This window comes from Eleginops maclovinus, chromosome 18 (genome assembly GCF_036324505.1).
Source record: "Eleginops maclovinus isolate JMC-PN-2008 ecotype Puerto Natales chromosome 18, JC_Emac_rtc_rv5, whole genome shotgun sequence".
Lineage (NCBI taxonomy): Eukaryota > Metazoa > Chordata > Actinopteri > Perciformes > Eleginopidae > Eleginops > Eleginops maclovinus.
In genome coordinates, this window is record NC_086366.1 from 8,173,771 (window position 1) to 8,196,279 (window position 22,509).

Here is a 22,509-nt window from a genome sequence, read left to right on the forward strand (position 1 = left end):
CCTGTGCTCAACTTTGACTACCTACTGTAGTTCAGATAACAAGTGGCAATGTAACTTATTTAGCACTCTTGAGAGGTACCGGCTTGTCAGACTTTGCAAACTTTAGCTGTTTATTAAAGCCGAGATTATTCCAGTATTTGCTCGGTGCTTTGGTTTGCCAAGTTGTTAACGACTTCCCCTTGTGGTTTGCAGGCTTAATCTTAATTAGGCTATATAACTTAATGAATCAAGTGTGATCTTTATTTGTTGTGTTTATGAGTTGAGAACGAGTGCCAACTTTGTGCATTGCAGTCTAAAGCAGCATTACAGAGGATTTAAATGTTGTCAGTTTGCATTTCCCTTAGCTCAGTTGAATTATTTTGCATCACCCTGCTGTGGTGCCCTTGAGCAAGGCACCAGACACCTCCAATCCCCCCTCCCCATTGCTCCCCGGGCACTGCACAATAGCTGCCCACTGCTCCTAGTACTAGGATGGGTTAAATGCAGAGGACCAATTTGTGTGTGCTCTGCTGTGTATGTGACAATAAAGAGGGTTTCATCCTCCGATTCTATCTATCTATATACACTACCTCTCCAGCACAACTCAGCAGCAGTTAGAGGGCCAGCTGGTCAGCGTATAGGAGCATTTAAAAGCTAGTCATTTCCCTCATAAATTGGTGGGATACTGAACTCAAATTCACCAGGTGACGGCAAATACAGAAAGAAAAAAATGCTTATGTTTCTTTTGTTATTCTTTCTAAATATGATATTTTTTGTGGTTCTAGTCCTTTTGGTTTACTACTGTGTAGCTAACAAGTTGAGGTCCAGATTACAACATGTAGCCGGCAGCTCAGAGGAGTGTTTGTTTGTTTGTGTGTGTATGTACTGTATGTGCATGTGTTGTTTTTTGCGTAGGTAATCTGTGTATCATGCCGCTGTGGTGATCAATCCTCTTGACCTCTTTCCTCTGCATTGCTAGGTGTGTGATAATCCTTGAACACACACACACACACACACACACACACACACACACACACACACACACACACACACACACACACACACACACACACACATACATTAGACAATGGTTTTATGCATCAAAACCTTTGTTTATCCTCTCTAAAACAATGGATATCTTTGTTCTTTTTGCTCTAGTAAAAGCTCCAGGTTTTTCTCTCCTCTCCAACTCTTGTAATACTAATAACTAAAACTGATAAGGTGTAAACAAATGTTTGTACAACTCCTTAAAAGAACATGTCTTCGATTAGCTGAGTGTGGCATTTCAGTATTGTCCCGCTTTGCCTGAAATCAGTTGAAATCCAATTTTTACTCTCTCTTCTTCAGCTCTCGCTGAAAAGAGAAGTTTTATCAATAACACGACTGATGAAAACTTGTGATGTGCCGTTGCATCACTTCTAAATTAATTTGAGTCTGGAAAAAATGATCTAAATACGTTTTAAATTCCCCGAAAAGCTGCCATGTTGATTTTTGTAAAACAATTGGACTTATGGAGAAATCAAGCTCTGTTGAAATTGAGGTCATAGAGAATCTGTGGTACAGAAAATCACATTCTGATCCTTATCTTAACCTAAAAACCAAAGTGAGGATGGCTCAAATGACGCTGCATCCACATACCCTCAAAACATGACCTTGTTTTTTCTCATTGTTGCCTCCCCTAGCCCTTTTTAAACATTTTTTCATGTCAAAGAAAATGAACAAAGACCTATTTCATACAAAGCCATAAGAGACATGTTGTTTGTCCGAGGCTGTAACTCCCCCCTATGGAGAGGTAATATTACAACTCATACACTTAGCTTCAACACACTCTCTCACACACATTAATGTGATACTTTTCATTGATTTGTGCGGAGGAAATTCTTTTTTTATTTGCTTGCCTACTTCCAGGGACATCAGTATGCAGAGTCAGCAACCGTCATTTTCACCAATAGAGTTTAAAGTGTCTCTCTTAAAGGTCACTTGAGCATAATAATTCTTGCTGACTTTAGGACTTGAACCCTCACCTTCAGTCAAAGGACACATATCACTTAGCCAAATCAAGGTCACACTCACAGCCTTGGAAATTGAACCCCTTAACCTGAAATATCAAATATGGCCAGTCCTCTATTGACTATATAACAGTGAAGTTGACTTCCACTTGAGACCAAAATGCACTCCAAATGTACAGTACATCAGGTAATCTTCTGTACATTTCTGGGATTGCTTCTGGGAATAATTTCACTGATACATTTTTTTATTGTAGTACTGTGACTGCATGATTATGACAATGTAGAAACTCAATCGTTGTTATGACATGTTCCTTATACACACATTTGCTTTGCATGCATGTTCTCAGATTTGTATATACTGTAAAGTTAACTCTTACCTCCACCTATTCTAACGTTGCGCATAAACATAAAGAGATCATATATGAAACATAAATGAATATATCCCATTCTTATTTACTAGTATGAATGGATATATTATTGATTAGGGATAATTGGCTCATGGATAATATGGATACAGTACATCTTATTGTTATATTTTACTCTTATTTCTTTATTTTTCCCACCTATTCTCCCCCTGTTGTCTGAGGAGATGGATTATCTCTAAATGTGCTCTCTTCCCTGAGGGTTCCTCAATGTTTTTACTTTCATTGATTAAAACATTTTTTTCTCCTTGGCAACTGTTGAGATATGATGTTGGGCTGACTAAACTTGAACTTACTTGACCCGATCAACAAAAAGGCCATTGTTTTAGCGTACTTGAATGCACTAGATAGAAAACATAGCAACTGGCCGATGAATGTGCTCACTTACTGCACTGTGTGCTTGGGAAAATGACACGGGTAAAGTACGTTTTACGTAGTGTATGGGCTGTTTGAAGAGAGGGTGAAGTGGACCTGGGCCCATATTGTTTCACAACATGTCTCGGAGGATAGAAAGGGATAACAGTAGCAGCTTAGTAGCAGTCAGTAAATTGACGAGAGGCTATCGGGGTTTAGAGGTTTATTCAGGCTTTATTGAGGCGATGGCAGTGTCCCTCATTTCTGGGGCCAACAGCGTCCTTACGGTCAGTCGTAAGTAGGCTATGGTTGTGTGACTGACACAGTGATGGCGCAGATATGAAGGTTCCCTGTGTGCATCCACTTGTGGCTCACACTTACAGGCTGGATTGTAGCAAGATAATGGGATGTAGTTAGTGTGAGGGAATGCTTGCTGTGTGTGTGGGTGTGGGGGTGTGTGTGTGGGTGGGTGGGTGTGTGTGTGAAGGGATTTAGGAGGGAAAGGATGTAGCAGAGGTTTACCACTGGGCCGGCAGCGGGGCGTCCAGATAGTCCAGCTAGAGTTCATAGGGCCGGCCGCCATCTGAGTGCCAGCCATGACCTCTTTTTTTCCCAGTGCACAGCTACAAAGCCAACCAGGCCATGCGAAATGATGATGTGATTTATATACAAATAGATATGGACAGAAACATAGGAAAATAGGGGGAGTGTATCATGTTTTAAAGTGGAAAATACACATTTGAAAGGGTTTTTGTTGATTTTTTTTCAAAAATAGAGTTAATAGGGAGTCAGAAAACCATGATCTATGCCACTTTATGTGTAAGATGCATCACAATTTTAGGCCTGCGTTAATTCACTCATGAACACACACGGACACGCACAGTGTGTTGTGGGTGAGGATGATTGATTGGATCACTTTCACCGAGCAAGCAGATTATATAGTTAGGTCATCAGGAGTGTAGAGCCGGGTCATACAGGTGCAGTCTGTTAGAGAGTGAAACAGAGAGTTGAGTTGAGACAGACAGACTGAAAACGGAAAAAAATATCATGGATTAGACCGGGAAAAAGTGGACAGAAAAAATATATGTGAGACCACATGGTTATTAGAGTGTGGCAGAACAATTACACACTTGCACAGACAACTCAAAACTGAGACACTCCCCATTATTATATTCATATACAATGAAACACACACACACACAACACACACTGACACACACTGACACACACACACACACACACACACACACACACACACATATAGAAGATGCAGTTGCAGGCTCTCATCACAGCTGAGGAGCTGCCTATTCATCTGCACATAAGAGGACAAAGCGAGCGTACTGCACTCAGGAAATTGCAGCCGCACAATTTACAACCGTTAAACAGCGGTGGAGGACAGAGACACATACACACTCCTGCAATTTTAGGATTTTAGAACTGTCACACACACACAGACACACACACACACACACACACACACACACACACACACACTGGTGCCGGTTGTTTCCCTGCCTGGTTCTTTGAACAGTTCAATGAGGGCTCTTTTCACCAAAGTGAATAGCCGCTCTGATTCCCCTCCATGCTTTGTGTGTACGTGTGTGTGTCCGTGTGTGATTTAGTGCACGTGTGTGTGAGTGCCAGACTTGTGTGCACATACCATGTGTTTGCGTGGGTCCTCTTCATCTTTTGTGTGAGCCCAGCTGAGGGGTGAGAGCTGTTTTGCATGTGGCTCTGCCTCACAACCAAACTGTTCAGACCGAGTCTAAAAGCCTGAGCTTTTGAATGAATTGATCCTTTGTTGCTGTTTTATGTGGACCTGAGACAAGCTTACCTCACCCGTAAAAGGGTTTTATTACTGTGATTTTTCACTTGGGTCAAAGTTATGTTTTAATTAGTTGATGGTTATCCTTCTTTGTGCTCAAACCTTCCAACATTGCTACTGCTGCATTCATCTGATTGCAGTTTATATGTTTCCAGGTTGAAATGTTTTCAATTATGCATACCATTTAGTGGATGCTTTTATCTGAGCTTTATAGTACCATAAAAAGCATATTTTTAGTATGTACGTCTTACTCTGACATTTACTCAGTGAGCTAGAAACAACCACTTACAAATAAAAGGTTTTCTCCCTGTCTGTCTGTCTGTTTGTTTCTTTGTATCTTAGGACTTAGTCTGTTTAGTCAACTTTCTCCGTCCGCTGTTCAGCCTCATAGTGGAACTTGGGCTCCCTCTAGTGAAAGACATCTGTAACAGGCTTCTACTGTAAATGTTCAAGATGCACAAAAATAAAGTGTATTGAAAATGACAAAATGCATTGAGTTGGGCATTATCTTCTACATTTCTTTTGACGACAGGAGCATATTAAGTGTCCTTCTCTTATTTGAAATAAACATATCTGAATTGTAAATTCATAATATTTCTCTTTTCTCTTCCTCCTCATTTCTCGCTGAACTCATGCCACCAATGTCGCTTTCTGCCTCCCCCCTTACCATTTACTCTATCAATTTCCATTACTTTCTCTCTCCTTCTTCCATCCCCTCCCATGACATCTCTCTCCAGGTGATCATTTACCAGGGTGGCCAGGTGTTCAGCCTCGCCAACCACCTCAATGGGCGTGTGGGCTTCTCGGCCACCATGCCAAGTACAAGTGCCTCGATCTTCATCAACAATACCCAGCTGTCCGACACTGGGACCTACCAGTGCCTGGTCAACAATCTCCCAGACAGAGGGGGGCGTAACATCGGCGTCATTGGGCTCACCGTTTTGGGTAACTTGCTTTGTTTTACTACATACATTTTCTTTGATAAATGTTAAAAAAAAGACAAAAAACGATCTTATTTCACATGTAAGCAGGTTTAAAAATGCATATTTTGCAAATAAATGTCATTAGGTGTTGGTCACTGCATTGACTGAGCCAATGAAGAGAAGAAAATAACATGTTTTATGTCATGTTTACAAGAAATAATGCAAATATGTTTTGTTTTTTTTGATTGGTTTTTATCAAGAGAGCCAATTGTAGAGCTCTCCAGTTTGTAAGAAAGCAAATAATGTTTTAAACAGGCCTTCAATACAATTTGCAGTGAAACAGCATGCAAGCACTGTTGAATTGATGAGTCTTCTGCTCTTGAATATAACATGTTGAATTTTCTACAGTCAGAAAAACATTAGATTTGCTTTGCAAAGTGGTTAACACAACGCCACCCACTGTCTCCATCTGCCAGTGCCACCCTCGGTGCCAGCATGTCGTATCCAGGGCACCCTGGATGTAGGCAATGACATCATGCTGATGTGCAGCTCCGAGGAAGGTATTCCCACGCCGTCCTACTCCTGGGAGAAGCTGGACGCGCTGCCCAAGCTGCCGCACAACGCCATGCAAGGTATTACAAACAGGCTGGTCGTCGGAGTTCCCTTTTGCCCCACCTTCGCTGGTAAATCTCACACACATAGCGTGGCTCAGCCTCAGCCACAATCCCACCATCACCGCCACCTGTCATGTGCCAGGCCCGAACCCACTGATCCTGCTGAGGGAGGATGATGGATAAATGGAGTGATTCAAACCATGTGAATTTGTGAATGAATGCGTCAGGAGTGCGTATGTGCAATTAACCCGGATAATCTGTGATGTTGTTATGCTCTTCCTTATTCTCTCATGCTGAATAGCAACTCTTTCTATCTGAGTTTGGTTTGGTTTTCAGCATCAGAGAACAATTGTGTAGTGGACTCTCCTTTCTTTCCAGCTAAATAATCTTCATCATCAGTCACTGTCTTTATCTGTGTACTACTGATTAATAGAAGCTAAACTACAAACTATAACATCATTTGCAGATAGCAGATTTCCACAACTTTGAGTCTATATATGTTTTATCTGTGGACAATCATAGCAAATGACTCAGTAAATAAATACAAGTGAATTATATGTTTTAATGACATTTCTATAACAAATATCTAGAGACCATTTTTTATAGATATTTAGATGAGAACTATGAGGAAATTAATATCAAAGCCAACTTTTGAAAACTTAAAACTCACTACTAAATCCTCTAATTAATTCTGGGAGAGACCCCTTCTTCTTCTGGTGTTTGAATTTAGATTGTCATTGAAATGAGATCCTACATTGGTCAGTTTTACTGTTTTCTCTGTGTTTGACACACACAGCTGTAATGCTATTTGGTAGAGATCAGACAACCTCTGAGGCCTTGCAATGATCCAGAAGTGTACGGCTCTATGATTCAGTACTTGGGACTCTACCCATCCGTCATTTGTAAAAGAAAGGAACCTGCAGTTTTTAAATGTAGGCAGTTTACTTCAACTGCAAACCTCATATTAAAGATAAATAGCACCCTCTATTGGTAGGTTGTAGGAGTTCACTGAATGTATTGTCGCAGTTTTTTAAACTATTATTTAGTCATTCCAAAGGAACTCTGATGTTTATTTGCATTCCCTATGTTTAGTTTTTCTTTAATAATAATTGATGAAGTGACTTTTATTACTATGTCTGCGTGTGTCCTTCAGACCAGATGCAGGGCACTGTAACACTGAGAAACATCAGCACCAGCACCTCAGGACTCTACCAGTGTACATCCAGCAATGCTATTGGCAAGAGCACGTGTCTGCTCAACCTGCAGGTCATAGCACGTAAGTGAACACGCTGCTCCTGTTGCATGTGACACTGTTATGCTCATGACACTTTGACACATTTGTTAAGGGATGCACATTTATAGATGGAAAAACCTCGTCTCTCTCAGAATCTGCCACATGGAAACTTAGAAATATTTTCCTTGAGTGACACCTGTCAGACAGACAGAAACATAAGCAACCAACAAATCAACCAAACAAAGGACAACAGCAGAACATCTTGCAGACAGAGAGTCGGTTCGGGTCACATGGGGTCAAACTGTTTTGATGGTTTGACAGAGAGCTGTAGCATGGTTACACAGTTGTTGTTTTTTTATCTGACAGTGTGTGACAGGAGGCTCAGAGTCACATAAATAAAGGCAGAAAGACAGCAGAGTGCTGAGTCTGTCTGTCAGAGACAACAGTGGAATGAGTCATTGCCAACATGGTGCAGATGTAAATGCTCAGAAAGAATATGTGAAACTAAAAACTCTTCTCTGCCATTGCTGTTTCTACTTTACGTATCAATTATTTGAAATAAAACACAAATAAGCACGGAATTTCTAAGTGTATGTCTTTCTTTAGCAAAGAAAGAATAAACATTGTTTATTTTAGAGAGAAGGAAGCAAAATAAAATCAACACATTATATTTACATCCTCACAAACTCACCGCAAATAACTGTATTTTCAGTTTCCTACAACCCATCGGGCTTGTGCTTCAGCTTGGGTTTATCCTGGGTGACTTAATATTGAATTTACTGTCAAATATTTGGAAAACATTGGTAAAAACCTCCTCCTGTGTCTCTGTTTTTCCTGCAGCCCAGCCTCAGAGTGTCGGCCTGATAGCCGGCACCATCGCTACAGGAGTGCTAGCTGTCATCATCTGTGGCCTGTTAGTGGCAGTGACGCTCTTCTACTGGAAGAACAAGAACAAATACGACGAGGAGGAGATCCCAAATGAGATCAGGTTTGACTTTTGTCTGTAGCTTTGTTCAGTTGTGATCAAAGTCTTTTTTAAGTCTCTAGTGCGTAAAGAACAGTATTAATTGATGTATTTGATAAAGTGTCTCAAACAGTGATCGTTAACTTGGACACTACATTCTGGCAGTGTAGGGGCGTCATCTAGGGCCTCTCTGATGTTATATCAGGCGATAAAGATGCAAAAGCAGCTTTGTGTTTCCTACTGTAAAGTGCTTACTGTCAGCCCATGCAATCACACAGATTATAGTTAAACAAAAAAAAACACCCAGACCAGTTAATTGGATTTATAGTTTGGAGAATTCAGTTTAATTTTATCTTCTGACAGCCAACGTTTCCATCATCGAAGGGTAATTTGTCTGTTCAAACAGTTTGTGAAGCTCTGTCAGTTGATTAAATGGGCTGCAATTGTAGATATCTAAGGCTTTGGCTGATTAGGATAACATCTGCCTCATTTTGGGCTCAACTTCAATGCTGCGCCATTCCACCCTGACGGCTCTTATTTCCCCCCACTAATGTCAAAATCACAATGAACATCTCTGCCAAAAATATCTGGAGACATGTTATCTACCCAAAGTTACTCTTTAGAAAACCAATTTATATTAGTAGTAAGTGCAACTTAAAAGCAGCGTTTTGTCATCTCAATTTAAAGACATTTACTGTATATTTAAACGATAAATATCTTAAATGCATAGATTTATAGATTGTCATATTATGATGCAATAAAGTGAACAGAACTTTCTTGATTTATTGTGTGTTGGACTATATGTTATATGTAGACTTATAGTTTATAAGCCTGAAAGATCCAAAGGCATAATAAATAAATAAGTGGAATTGAGATTCTCAGTTTATTTAACTGTTGACTACATAGTGGATCATTTTTCATTTTGAATGCACCAAAACAGGATTAATGTTTAATATTTAAATATGAACTAATTAGCTATCACTATTAATATCACTGATATCTTGACAAGCACTACTTATATCTTCTTAACAGAGAAGATGACCTTCCTCCCAAGAGGTCGTCATCAGTGAAGGCTTTCCATGCAGACGCCTCATCCTCAGAGAACGACACGCTGACGTCAACCAACACCTACAACAGCCGCTACTGGCACAACCCCAAACCCAACTACGACACCAACTCCTACACGCGCTACAACGGGGACACACGCCAGACCTTCTCCACTGCTGCTCACGGTGCACATGGACACGGACAGGCCCAGAACGCAGGACACACCCACAGTACAGTGGTCACAGCCCCAGGCTCAGCTCCGCTGTCCCGCCATCCGCAACCCAACACGGCAACATCGTTTGCCAATGGCAGCCATACCCTCCCCCCACCAAAGACTCTGGTGGTCACCACAAACTCTGCCCCATCCCCTACCGCCATGGTGCGCAGCAACGGCTCTGTGAGTCTAAAACCGGTGGTGACGTCTGCACATGGGCAGCACACGCACTCCTACGCGGTGAGCCAGGCCACCCTGGAGCGTATGGGGGCGGTGCCTGTCATGGTGCCCGCCCAGAACAGAGCAGGCTCGCTGGTGTAAAATCTTTGGTAAACTGCTTTGAACAACAAGACTAAATGAGCATTTGTTTGGGAGATTTTACATCCACTGATGAAAAACAGACAGAATATGGGCTGAAGCAGCCCGCTGCCCTTTACAATGTTGTCTTTCTGTATGTCCGGACATCTGTTTCTCAAACCAAGCTGGGATTTTACAGTCCAGAGTTCAGTTAATGCCAATTCTTTGATGGACGGGACGCTTTCTTTTGTAGTAGAGTACTACATGGGATCTGATCACCCCGTCATTTAATGGATTTTATTGGCAGGTGTGGCGGGAACTATTTCTCAACCACTTGGATTATTTCACAAAACTGGAGTGAAATTTGCTGCAGAACCTGGATTCCCAGATTATGTTCAGGGTTGGATCATTGTGATGATTATGTTTTTGTTTTAACTCAAAGCAACACAATGCATTTTCATCTCAGTGTGTCCATACTGCATGGTCAGACAGAAGCGAGCTCGGATTCCCACTAAATGCATGTGTCTCTTGTTTCGGGATAACCAATGAAGTGTATATTATTTTTAATAATTTCCTTTCAAAACTTCGATTGACCAGGAATGGTAGTGATGATGGGGATTAATGTATGCATTGAAAAGTGAATGTTTTAAAGTCTGTTGCGAGTAACCTAAAGGTATAACGATGAAATAACGTTGGGGGAAATGGCCTTAGAAGCTTAGGGAGATGGGTTTTGGGTGCAATACATTACATAATTCATTGAATGCAAACATTTTAATTACATTTTCGCACTTTTCAGAACAAGTTTATATCAAAACTTCTGTGTTATGAACAATAACTCAGTCTTACTAATAAAATGCTTTAAACCATACAACATATATCAAAACATACATGCACATACAACATACTGGGGATGTTTGAAGATGGCACAAACACTGGATTTGTACAACAGAAAGCGACTGTCCGCCCCGATCAAACTTTGAACCTGCAGATGGATAATTGTCATAGTCTGTGTTCATTCTTGCTGTTGTCCTTATCTGGTTCATGTCACATCAGTGCTGCTTGGAGAAGATTAAAGGATGTCTTATTTCATAAATGCTTTATAAAGAGACAGATACACAGACAGATATATATATTTAAAGGTGATTTTTCCCCCCACCCCCCTCTTGACAAAGGCTAACATCTTTTGTTTTTCTACTGTAAATATTGTAACTACAACAGTAGGCTAGATTGTGAATCAAAGAAAACAAATTCATGTCTGACTTATACATTATACATCTGCAACTCATGTGTCTTAATTTTGAAATAATTGTTTTGTTAAATTAGGCAACAATCTGGATTTCATTGTGAGTGTTATTGGTTTCAATGAAGGGATGTTTTTTATCTTGTTTTTTTTTTAATGACGTATTGCCATTTCATTACAGGACCTGAGGTGAAAACAAATGGGTCGACACACATGGCCATACATTTTGCTATAAATAGTAGACACTATGCTGTAGATGTTAGAAAGTAGCACTGTGTTTCTGACCTGCTGTTTTTATTTTAACCAAATCTCACCAACAGTGTTCCCAAATTCAGTAATCCATATTCTTAATGCACGATACTCTCTTTGAGCTATGATGCAATATTTGATACAGCAATTATGTGTTTGTTACAGTACATGCAGTATTGGAAAGTGTGTTTTATTCTTCAAAGCAATTCCTCTTTGCGTCTTTTATTAATTAAATGTGCTGTATTGACATTTCAATTTGTATTGAGACAAATAAGGTGCTAATATAACTTACAAAAAGTGCTCCACCTTTAACACATGTAATCCCTTAATTAATGGTGGAGACATTTTTCTTTTTTAATTTGTATTATTTAGTCCAGATGAATTTACTGACCTGTGGGGGTCATTACAACAATGTGTGCCCCTTCTAGTAGGTGTTATATTACACTAACATACAGTTATTAAACTGGAAATTACAATAAACTTGATCTGGAAGCCAAAATGAACAACATGTTTTTATTCCCAACACATGGTTGGTTATTGTGAGCAATAAATATTAGCCCAGGTGTTATGGTAGATGGAAAGGTAGACACTAATTTCCTCTTTACTTCACCACAGTTTCTTGGCAGTGATGTAGGCTTGCCATCAACAACAACCTGCATCAAATGTAACCCTGAATTTCCCCTGTTTTTTTTGCCTAAAAGTCATGATATACATGGCTTGAAGTTTGATGTCTGCATTTTTTTTATTCATCGATTATTCTGTCAATGTGCACCAGTGCAGATCAATCACAAATGTGTGTTTTTATTTCTTCTTCCATTTGACCCCGGTCCGACCACAGCTATACACCTGCCCAGTGTTCTTACAGACACATTTATCCAAAGTGTTTTCTCTTTCTGTTTTGTCTTAAGGCTGTCTGCTGTGTGGCAGAGCTACAGTCCTCCATTAAAAACCTGGGACACACATAAACACACAAATTGCTTTATAAATACAGTAAGGCTTTAACAGGTAACATTATAAAAGGTCAGGTATCATTGCCCATCCTTTTTGTCTGAGTGATTTCAGAATAAAATATTCTGTCTGTGTATTTTTCACTCACCATCTCTCCTAGTGTCCCTACCCTGAGCACTGGCTGACAACTTTAAAGAAAGAAAACTCTTCTTCAACATCTCTGGCTTTGTTCTTGCCAGGGAACATTTCTGTCTGGAAAAGCTAAACTGAGATTATTTTATTCTAACTCTGCCCTCCAGTTTTCAGGAGCAATGGAGGAAAGAGAGCACAATCAGTAGGAATCTACTGAGGCTTTAACCCAGACTAAAACAACATCTCATCTTCTACCGTGACTTTAGGTCAGCACATGGTACACAAGGTGGTAGGTACTTGGGTTGTGTACATAGATAAATAATGACATGTGATATATTGCCAATAGTAAAACAAACCTGTAAATATGTATAAAAATACATCTTGTTCTTACTGTTGGGTTGACATGAAATAGGAAAAATAACACTGGAACTTGTAGTGAATAAATATTGTTAATACATTCTAATCTGCCTTCTGCTCGTCTGTTCGTGTGTTGCATGTTTTATTTGGCATGATACAATTTCCCTGCCTAAAGTTCAAGGTTTTAAGATGATGGTAACATGCTGAATAGTTAATCGCAATCATCAAAGAATATTTAGAATTCTTCAAGTGGATCATGATTAAAACACTGAAATATGTTGCTGTATATAAACTACACTTAGTGTGGAGATTCTCCATAAACTGTCTCATGTAGGTATCATCTTCAGAAGGAACTGCTGCTCATTTAAATAACATATTTCATGCTTTGCTCAGCAAGCTCTCTATGAAACTCGTTCATTCTGCCTCTAGTGCTCCTGCAGGCTGTTAAGACAACCATAAAGACGAGAGCGGTACAGAATAACAATATGAAGAATATGCAAGTGTGCTAGTTTCTTTATGCTCTTCTGGTTTCCATTTTATTCCCAACACAAATTGGGTAATACTGCACAATTGAAATGTCTTCCAAGTAAAAATTGATTTTTCTTTATTTTTTAACGAATGTAGATGTAACCTAGTTATACTGCACATTGCTTCTGAGATGCATGTGTTTTACACACTTGCAATATTTGTTTTGGATTGTGTGTGTGTGTGTGTGTGTGTGTGTGTGTGTGTGTGTGTGTGTGTGTGTGTGTGTGTGTGTGTGTGTGTGTGTGTGTGTGTGTGTGTGTGTGTGTGTGTGTGTGTGTGTGTGTGTGTGTGTGTGTGTGTGTGTGTGTGTGTGTGTGTGTGTGTGTGTGTGTGTGTGTTGGATTGATCTACAGATGCAGTTCTTAGATTAACCACTAGGCGGCAGTGCGTATGCACTCAATACCGCCAGTACTTGCAGAAATGTGATGTTCAACTGTCCTGAATCCTATCATAGTCTAAATCAGTACATCGTGAGACATCATTATAAAGACAAAGGTATCTAATGTCTGTGAATTAATTGTTAATGGACTCATTTAAATTCATTCAAATGGAGGGGGAAATAATTTGAAACTGACATAACTCATATCTGATGCAATCTCAAAGGTGGTGGTTTCACTTCTCATCTAAATTCCCATCAGTATTCCTCTACTCTTTCTCCAACCTGCATTTCAACATTAAAATCAACAGCGGTGACCTTTCTCTTGGCTTTTGAAAGGCCTTTTGAAAGACAGGAGAAAAAAAGGGCAGTGAACCAGAGCTCCTGAGGATTGTGCTCATTATTTGCACATGACACCACCTTTGTGTGTGTGTGTGTGTGTGTGTGTGTGTGTGTGTGTGTGTGTGTGTGTGTGTGTGTGTGTGTGTGTGTGTGTGTGTGTGTGTGTGTGTGTGTGTGTGTGTGTGTGTGTGTGTGTGTGTGTGTGTGTGTGTGTGCAAACTCCTCGGTAAAGCTCTGGGTTGAATAAGATTTGAATTATGGTGAATCAAAGAAAGTTGCCTTCCAGTATTCCCCTTTTTTTCTCCATGTTCTCATTGCTACAGATGTGTGTTCTTTTACTGTTTTCACACCCTGCATTGCTCTTATTCATGTGCTACATAACACAACACCAGAAAAACATCCTTTAGTGTGTGCATTTTAATCTCTTATAAGACCTACCTTACAAGTTGTTGTTGTTAAATTAGAAACTATAGTTAATATATATAATGTATTGCTTGGTCATTTCCTTGTATTGTTATCAATTGATATGAAAAGTTTTCCCCTAAATCCATCAAATGTCATTATATTTTATTTCACTTTTAGCTATGATAGATTTCCTCACAGATGGCTTTGCCAGTTTAGACAGTTTATTTATCACTACTGCCCAAGCTTACTGCAGCAAAGATCTTTTCATTTTATTGAACTGTCAAAATGCTACCATGTGCTTAGTGGCCACAAAACATCTGTGAACCAACCAATCAAAATACTAAATAAAACGGATGCAATAACCATCATCATTAATCTAACCAACCAGCACTGGAGAAAACCATTTCACCACCATGCTGTCATATTAACTAAAGCACCAACAAAGTCTAAAGAGCATGGGACTCTTGATTGGTACTGTATAAGCATCCCTTAAACAGGTAGATGCATTTTAGTAACACAGACAATGAATTCACTGACCAATGAAATGGCAAACAGGGGGAAAAAAAATAAAGAGAGCGGGAGAGAGAGTGAGGAAAAAAACAAACCCATTTCCCAGCAGGGCGGAGAGGTAGCCAACGATGGAGCTGAATATGGCCAATCAAGAATCTCTGGTTTGCAGGCTGAATGCACAATGTGGTTTCTGAGAAATCACTTTGGACAACCATAACATGGCCCTGAATAAAATGTTCTCTCCTCTCTAGTGCTGTCTAGCCATCCCATAATAGCCCTAAGCTGTGGAACTGGCTCACTGCCTAAATCTCTTTCTTTTTGTCTTTGTCAGGCTTTTCTGCCTCTGCTAAAAGCACAAAACACTGAAGCCTTGTATGAACACTCACTGTTATTTGTATAATCAGAGTCAATGTTCTGATGCTAGTACCAGAACATACCATCTTTCGTTCACCTTTACAAAAAAACACAGACATTTTCAAATTATGAAAAAAATGACACTTAATTAAAAGAGCTGTGTCTAATCATCATATGTGGTTATTATATGGGATATTTACATTAGTGATGGACACTGAAAGCCATCGAGGCTGGATAGCAACCAGGTATGCCTAAAGAAATGCAGGAAAACAAAGGCAAAATGACACAGCAATGACTTGCCGGTTCCGTAATTTAAGCAAAAATATTCCCAGTCAGCGATTCCTGATGGCAGAGGCCCAACTTTTTCCAAGTCTGACTCTGAGGAACTTCCCGTGTTGGCTGCAGCATTTGTTTGCTTAGTTCATGCCAGTTTTCAAGACTTTTTTTAATGTTTTCACCCGAATTTATAGAAAAGGAACAACAAAGGAAGGAACAACAAATAAGTGTTTTAACAAATGTATAACATATTCAAAGCGAAAGCCAATGGAATTGTATTAACACAATGAATTCAATAATATGCAATAACACAGATAAGGAATAAAATACAAGGGCAGTGAAGCGAAACTTTGTTTGACGTCAATGCTGCTTTCTGTTCTGATGGAGTTGCAGAAGTTATATAGATGTTGTTAACCTCTGAGTCAGAGGTCAGAGCAGTCCATCTGGGAAAGAATCACAAGGGTATGGGAAAGAGGAAAAAAGGTGATAAAAATAGATTCAGCACCGTGATGGACAGTTTTAAAGTCAAGAGGAGGAGAATTGCTCGGAAAAACAATTTCAATTTTGATCAAGGGTTAAAGACAAATAAAAAAGCGAGTCCAAACTTTTATTATTTCGAAATGTGCATCAACAACTTTAAAGTAAAAACCAATTGTGTTCTTTCATAAAATGAGATATTAAAGGAAGGAGATACATTGTACTTCATTTTAATGTAATGCAATCTGAAGAAAAAAGGCAGAGTTACAGAAAATAATTTTAAATGAAATATTGATAAACTTACATTTAATTTTCTGCTGCTGTGATTTTGTGTCAGCTGATCTATCAAGGACATCTTATGGGCAATGAGACTGCAAGAAGAAGAATTTTAGCTGTGAACGTTTAAGTAACACACTAAAATAAGATCATCAAGCATCATTAAATCATTCAATTCACATGTAATCCCCGATTTGTCCTTGCCTCTATGCACATTCCTACTTCTTCTAACCATTCCATTGCCATTCTCCTCCTCTCCACCAGATGCCCTCTGACTTCTCCTCCAGTCAGGCACCTGACCTTCTGCACCCACCTCCTCACCTGTTCCCACTTTCCTCATCAGTCCTGATGACATCTAACCTGACCCTTTCCACTCAATCCTTGAAAGTTTGTTAGCTATGCTCCTCTGACCTCGAACCCTAGCTTGAACCTGTAACTGTTCCTGTGTGTCATGGTACCTGTTCCTGAACTGTGACATGTGGCCTGTTCCTACACCAGCCGTGCTCTCTGGATTTGTTTTCTCATTTGGATCCTTCCCTGATTTGACCCTTGCCTGCCTCATGATTCCTTTATCTGCACTGCTGCATGGACTGTAAGTGTATGTATTTTCATTTTGGCATAACATCTCTGGATTTAATGTAGGATTACATCTCGAAATCTGTACTGAATCCTGTCTTTGTCTGGATGTTGATCTTATCCTTGTTGCCTCAGAACTGTGGCATAAATACCATGGCTATATTTTTGAACTTTATTGCTGATATAACTATATATACAATGTATTAATGGATAAGTTGCAAGTTTGCATTCTTTGGTGTCACACAAATGGACATGTCTTCTATCAATAAGGTCGTTTCTTTCCTTGTCCCCCTTTAACACTATCTTTTTAACGCATTTTGAAAATCAACAAGGAAACCTTCCTGTTCAGCTCAATGGATGATTGCAACTCTTTATGAGAGGGCTTTAATGTACTCTCTCACACATCCAGTTGGGAAATGCTTCTTGCCTAATTGTGCATGAAGTGCTTGCACATGCATATTAAACTTTCCCATTTGCATTTGTACTCATACTCTCTGTCTTTTGTATTGCCTTGTTTTCATGCATTTGTTTTTATATAAATGTCATACATTATTGCAACTGTGCTGTCTGAAAGTGTTCATGTAATATTATATTGCCTTGCTTTGTAAGTAAAAGATAAAAGATGTAGAAGCATTAAGCAACTCCGAGTAAACTTGTTTGCATTTCTCTAATGTTCTAGGGACCAACATTAGGAAACAGCCAGTAGGCTCATGTGCCCTGGAGAGAAGACCCAAAGTTCACCCTGCCATTCCTGTGAAACTACATGTGCTAAACATGGACTGTATATGGAGAAGAAAGAGGTCAGATTTGCAAGTGGGTTGCGAAAAAAAGGGAAACGCACTGTTCTTTATATCCCCTACACAGATTGAAATGCAAACATATTTGCTCTCAAAATGTGCTGTGCATTGCATCTGCCTGACTTAGCTTTAGGCACCATATATATCTAGATAAAAACACAGCGCTAAGGATCAAGACATTTTGTGTGAGAGATCATGCTCAACATTTTAAGGAGAAAAATCTGAAGTCTATTTCTTACTGGAGCTTTACAGTTTTATATGTTTACAAATGCTTGGAGAGAGAGAATAGAGGAGCTTCCAGTTTAGAAAATGAACGTGTCAAACTAAAAATATATGTATATAACTAATCCTGGCAGACAGTCAAGAGGAGGGTCATTACATGAAATGACTCAAAGTTAAATGAAATCTTTTTAATTTGATTCAATATTATATTTTTCTGCATTTATTTTTCTGTGCTTCAGCATTTAAGTTTTATTGTTACGGTACAAATAGCCACTGAAACACCACGTGTTTTCACTTCCAAATACACGGGTACTGGGATGACTTGGGCTTGTTTGAAACTACTTTGGTTGTTTAATACTTTGTGATCAATCTTTTAGTTGTATATACAGTACAAGGTGCCTAATATTGCTGTGGCTCCAATATTTAGCATCTATACTGATTTAATTATGAAATGTCAATATGACCAGCAGTCCTCAATGTCCGGGTCGGCATCCAAAGGATTAAAAAAAAGAACCCCAAACTGTGCCCTTCATATCATATAGCAAGATATTACCTGCAGCATTCAGGGTAATATTCCCTGTTAGAGACTGTACAGCTCTATGAAGTGAGTGGGAGAAAATTCCCTCTGGGTAACATAACCCCTTTTTAATGAAACACTTATGGGGAGACAGTTGAAGTGAAGTGGGAGATCATAACCGCCTCCATCTCATCCCCTTTATAAGTGGTAGAGTCACAGTCTTTTCTTTCACTACATGTTACATCGCTGTGAGGGCTTTCTTTTAAAATGAGAAGAAAGATAAAAAAGATGATTGCATTTCAGGGAGGAGAGGATATTGCCACAGCATGATGAAATAACATTTAGGCCTTGTGTTGAGGCTTTGCCACCTGTCATAAAATCAGTTTCCTAGCTGAGGGCCAGGATTGTTAAGCTTTCCAGTCGGTGATTGATCTCTATCTACCATATTCTGTGTGTTTGTCCTCTTTCTCCTCCCTTTGTTACCTTCCCCAAGGCCCTAGAAGACAGCTGATGATGTTGAATATAGTATTCTGTCTGTCTGGTGCATGGAGGGTGAGATGAATAAGGAATACCAGCCTGAGTGACACTGACAGAAGTATTGTTAATCCAATGACTTGTTTAGACACCATTTTTGCATCCTTCGAGCATTTTTCAATTCACAATGTGAAAACAATGCGACAATGTCAAATGTGTCACCTAGTGTTACTAATTAGCACCCAATTATCATAACCAATTATCACCCTAATGTGCAACTTTTCTTGGCTGTAGTGAACTCTAAAGTGAGTTTCAGCTCTTTGTGCTCTCTGTCTTGCTCACAACTTTACTGTGAGAGACATAACTGATGAACAAAATGGCACTTTTGCTGTCTTTGCATTTTTTTTCCCTAACACCTCTCTTTCTCATATTATTCATGGCCATTGTTATTCATGCCTTGGACCAGAGTCTGCAAATGCAATCTGCAGACTTTCAGAGCCAGAGCCATCAGTTTATTCTTGAGGCTGATGACTGGCTATTCATTTTTCCTGATCACCGCTTTCAGCTGCCTCCATTTTTCTTGTATTACTTAAAGCTCAGCAGCTGTTCTCACTTCACTACAGCTCAATCAGCTGTCCCTTGATTTCCCTCCAGCTGTTCTCAACATGTAGAAAGTCAGCTCTAAATCTTTTATTCACCTCCTGCAGGAATCTCCGATATTGTTGCTTCAGTCCGTCATAAAAGCTCAAACCTTCTCTGACTTCCTCCGAATGGAGACACACTCCAGAGGGGAAGTTATTTTTCTTCATTGCTCTTTCATATTCTTTTAATTCTCATATACTTAATGTCCACTTTTTGTGGTTTGGATTCAGTATTCAGTGTTTCTTAAAACTTCCAAGTAAAAAAAGTTCTCAGTTTCTTAAACGAACTTAAAACTGAAATGAGTATTGTATGTTTAAATAAATGTAATGTAAAATGTTAACACATGTTTTGGTTTAACTGCAATCTTTGGAATCAGAGAACATGTTTTAGGTTTCTTTTAATAAATCAAACAAATGTCTTCCTTAGCTAGGTTGATGGAATAGAAAGTTCATCATACCTCCAAATTCAATCAATATCTTTCAAGTTTCAGCATGATTCATCGAGCAATTATGAAATGCTCCGTAAATAGAGTCCCCATCAGTCAACAGAACAACTGGGCAGAACAACACAGTCTTGTCAACATTGGCATCTCACACAATGTACTGTAAGTGTTGCAAAAAACCTCTGCATGTCCTGAGCATTGATAAACAAATGCTGAACAGCTGTGCTTGCAGGTGGCAGGTGACACAGTCAATCACATGATGAGGAGAGGAGAGAAGTTTTCTAGAACCAGGAAGCCTGTTGAATAAACACTGAACACACAGAGACAAGGAAAATAGAGAGCCAGAGTGGGAAGGCAGATGGTGCGGGCATCACAGTGTCATTCAGGCAGTGAATCCACATCCCAGAGGGAGGTTTCTGCTGCCTGAGTGAGCAGAGTCTGCAGCAGCCCTACCTGGGATTCTCTCCCGTTTGACAGGTAGTCGACAGCCATCCCCTGCTCGACAGACTGGACAATGGATTGGTTGTTATCATGAGAAAAGAAGGGGAATTGGTGGAAATCCAGCCTGCTATAATGCAAGAATGGTTTCAGATATTTGGAGCAGATTTTGGCTGGGATTTGATATTATGTAGTTCAGCTGCTCCACCTGTTTTGTTGTTGGAGTGGAACTAGATGAATACTGTCATCTCGTTATTCTTAATAAATAAGAGAAGAATAGAAAACCAAACTTCCAAGATTTCCAGAGCTTCTGAATTTCAGTTGTTGTTCAGAGATTGTTTTGCCACTTTGGGGCTGTAGGAAACCACACTGACATAACATAACCTTTTATTTAAATTGATAAAATGAACAAGCAGTGGCTTATTTACACATCCAGCAGTTGAGAAGTGACATTCATTTAGAGTTGTGTTTCTTGATACTTTAGGGAATATCAGTATTTTTATCTTTTAAAACTCAATACCATAAACTCACAAAGTTGCCCTTGCAGGAGTGTGCACAACTAAATCAGAAACTACCAAATAATGTTATTATCTCTAAAGTAGCTTCATCAATGTGAAGCACCGCTTTACACGCTGTCATATTGCTCACTTGTCATTTGATACATTTTTAATAAAACATAATCACCACTTGAAGTTCTGGGGGTGTGATGAATGGTTGGCGAAGCAAATTAGTTTTTCAAAAGAGTAGACCTTTATGCTGACGTCTCTCGGGGGAGTAAAACAAATAATAACTATGATTCTTAATGCTTAAGATCAAGTAGCTCTTGAAAATCATATTTAATTTCAAGTAAGAATAAACGTCCTGGAAGTTTTATTGTATATCAGCATGACTTAATAAGTACATAGATTAGAGGGGCCCTATTATGTCAATTTTCGGGTTCATATTTGTATTTTGTGCCCCTAGTGGGACATGCCTCCATGCTTTAATGTTCAAAAAGCTCTTTATTTCATACTGCCTGTGCTGCAGCGCCTCTTTTCACCCTCTGTCTGAAACCAGAGCCCAGTGTGCTCTGATTGGTTAGCTGGCTGGCTCTGTTGTGATTGGTTAACTGTTCAGAGATATACCGCCCCTTAGCAAATCAAGTACAATGTGTTGGAGTGCTAGCCAATGGAAGCGCAAGTGTTCCATAGAGATGTCACTATGTTATGAAAAAAACTAAACATTGTCCAATCCAGGCTTTTCAGGCAGGGAGGGGGGAGTGTGTGGGAGAAAAGCCTGGGATTTTAGCCTTTGCTGACTTAAATGTGCATAAAATATATATAACACACTACAGGAGAGGAAACAACCCAACAATCTTGATTGAGCCCCTTTTAAAACAAGCATACCTTTTTATCATTAGAGCACTGTCTCTATCCTTGGTGCTGAACAGAAGGCTGGAGAAAGTACCTCCCTTTGGCATCTCAACAGGGTATTCTTGGTGGGGGGTATACACTCAACAGTTTCCACAGCAGTTGCTCTTTATTCACTATCCAAGGAGTGTGGCTCTGAATAAAAAGTAACATGAATCCATTACTGTAGTTCAGCTCGGCTCAGTGTCCCTGGTTTAATGCCTTCATCGCCTTAAATAAACTGCGAAAAGACATCTCAATGGGGTTCACAAAAAAAAAAAGATTTGCAAAGTGCAAATCATTGGGCTTTTTACCCTTTTGACAGTATGCAATAAAGCAATTTCACCTATACTAATTACATGTCTCAGAATGCTTTGATTTGTTGGCAAGTGTGAAATTGAATGGACTGGTTAATTCACCATGTTAACTGCGTGATAACCATGTTTTAATATATAATTTCACACCAGGAAGTGATTAATTCTATTCTGCAATTAAATGAGATTACCAACTGGTCACAATGGTTTGGTATTTAACGCTAACCGTGGATAAATAAGGCATGTAAAAAGCAAGGGATAGTATCCAGTCTGGGTGAAAAGATGATATAATTTGCTACACAAGCCATGCTATGAGACGGATATTTTCTCCTCTTTATTGCTGTGCT

General features: G+C 39.4%; 1 protein-coding gene and 1 long non-coding RNA gene across 3 annotated transcripts in view; both read left to right on the forward strand.

The window, feature by feature from the left end:
- igsf11 (immunoglobulin superfamily member 11) overlaps window positions 1-12,875 on the forward strand; it is a 90,304-nt gene extending 77,429 nt beyond the window's left edge. For both annotated transcript variants that reach the window (XM_063906224.1, XM_063906225.1), the window contains exons 4-8: window positions 5,327-5,534; window positions 5,989-6,144; window positions 7,280-7,402; window positions 8,201-8,348; window positions 9,357-12,875. In XM_063906224.1, coding sequence (XP_063762294.1) covers window positions 5,327-5,534; window positions 5,989-6,144; window positions 7,280-7,402; window positions 8,201-8,348; window positions 9,357-9,906 — 1,185 coding nt within the window. In that variant the 3' untranslated portion in view covers window positions 9,907-12,875. The remainder of the gene's footprint in view (window positions 1-5,326; window positions 5,535-5,988; window positions 6,145-7,279; window positions 7,403-8,200; window positions 8,349-9,356) is intronic.
- Window positions 12,876-16,788: 3,913 nt separating this feature from the next.
- The window catches only part of LOC134880322 (uncharacterized), a 30,789-nt gene continuing 25,068 nt past the window's right edge, over window positions 16,789-22,509 (forward strand). The window contains exons 1-2 of the long non-coding RNA XR_010167919.1: window positions 16,789-16,944; window positions 17,608-17,728. This is a non-coding gene — a long non-coding RNA (uncharacterized LOC134880322). The remainder of the gene's footprint in view (window positions 16,945-17,607; window positions 17,729-22,509) is intronic.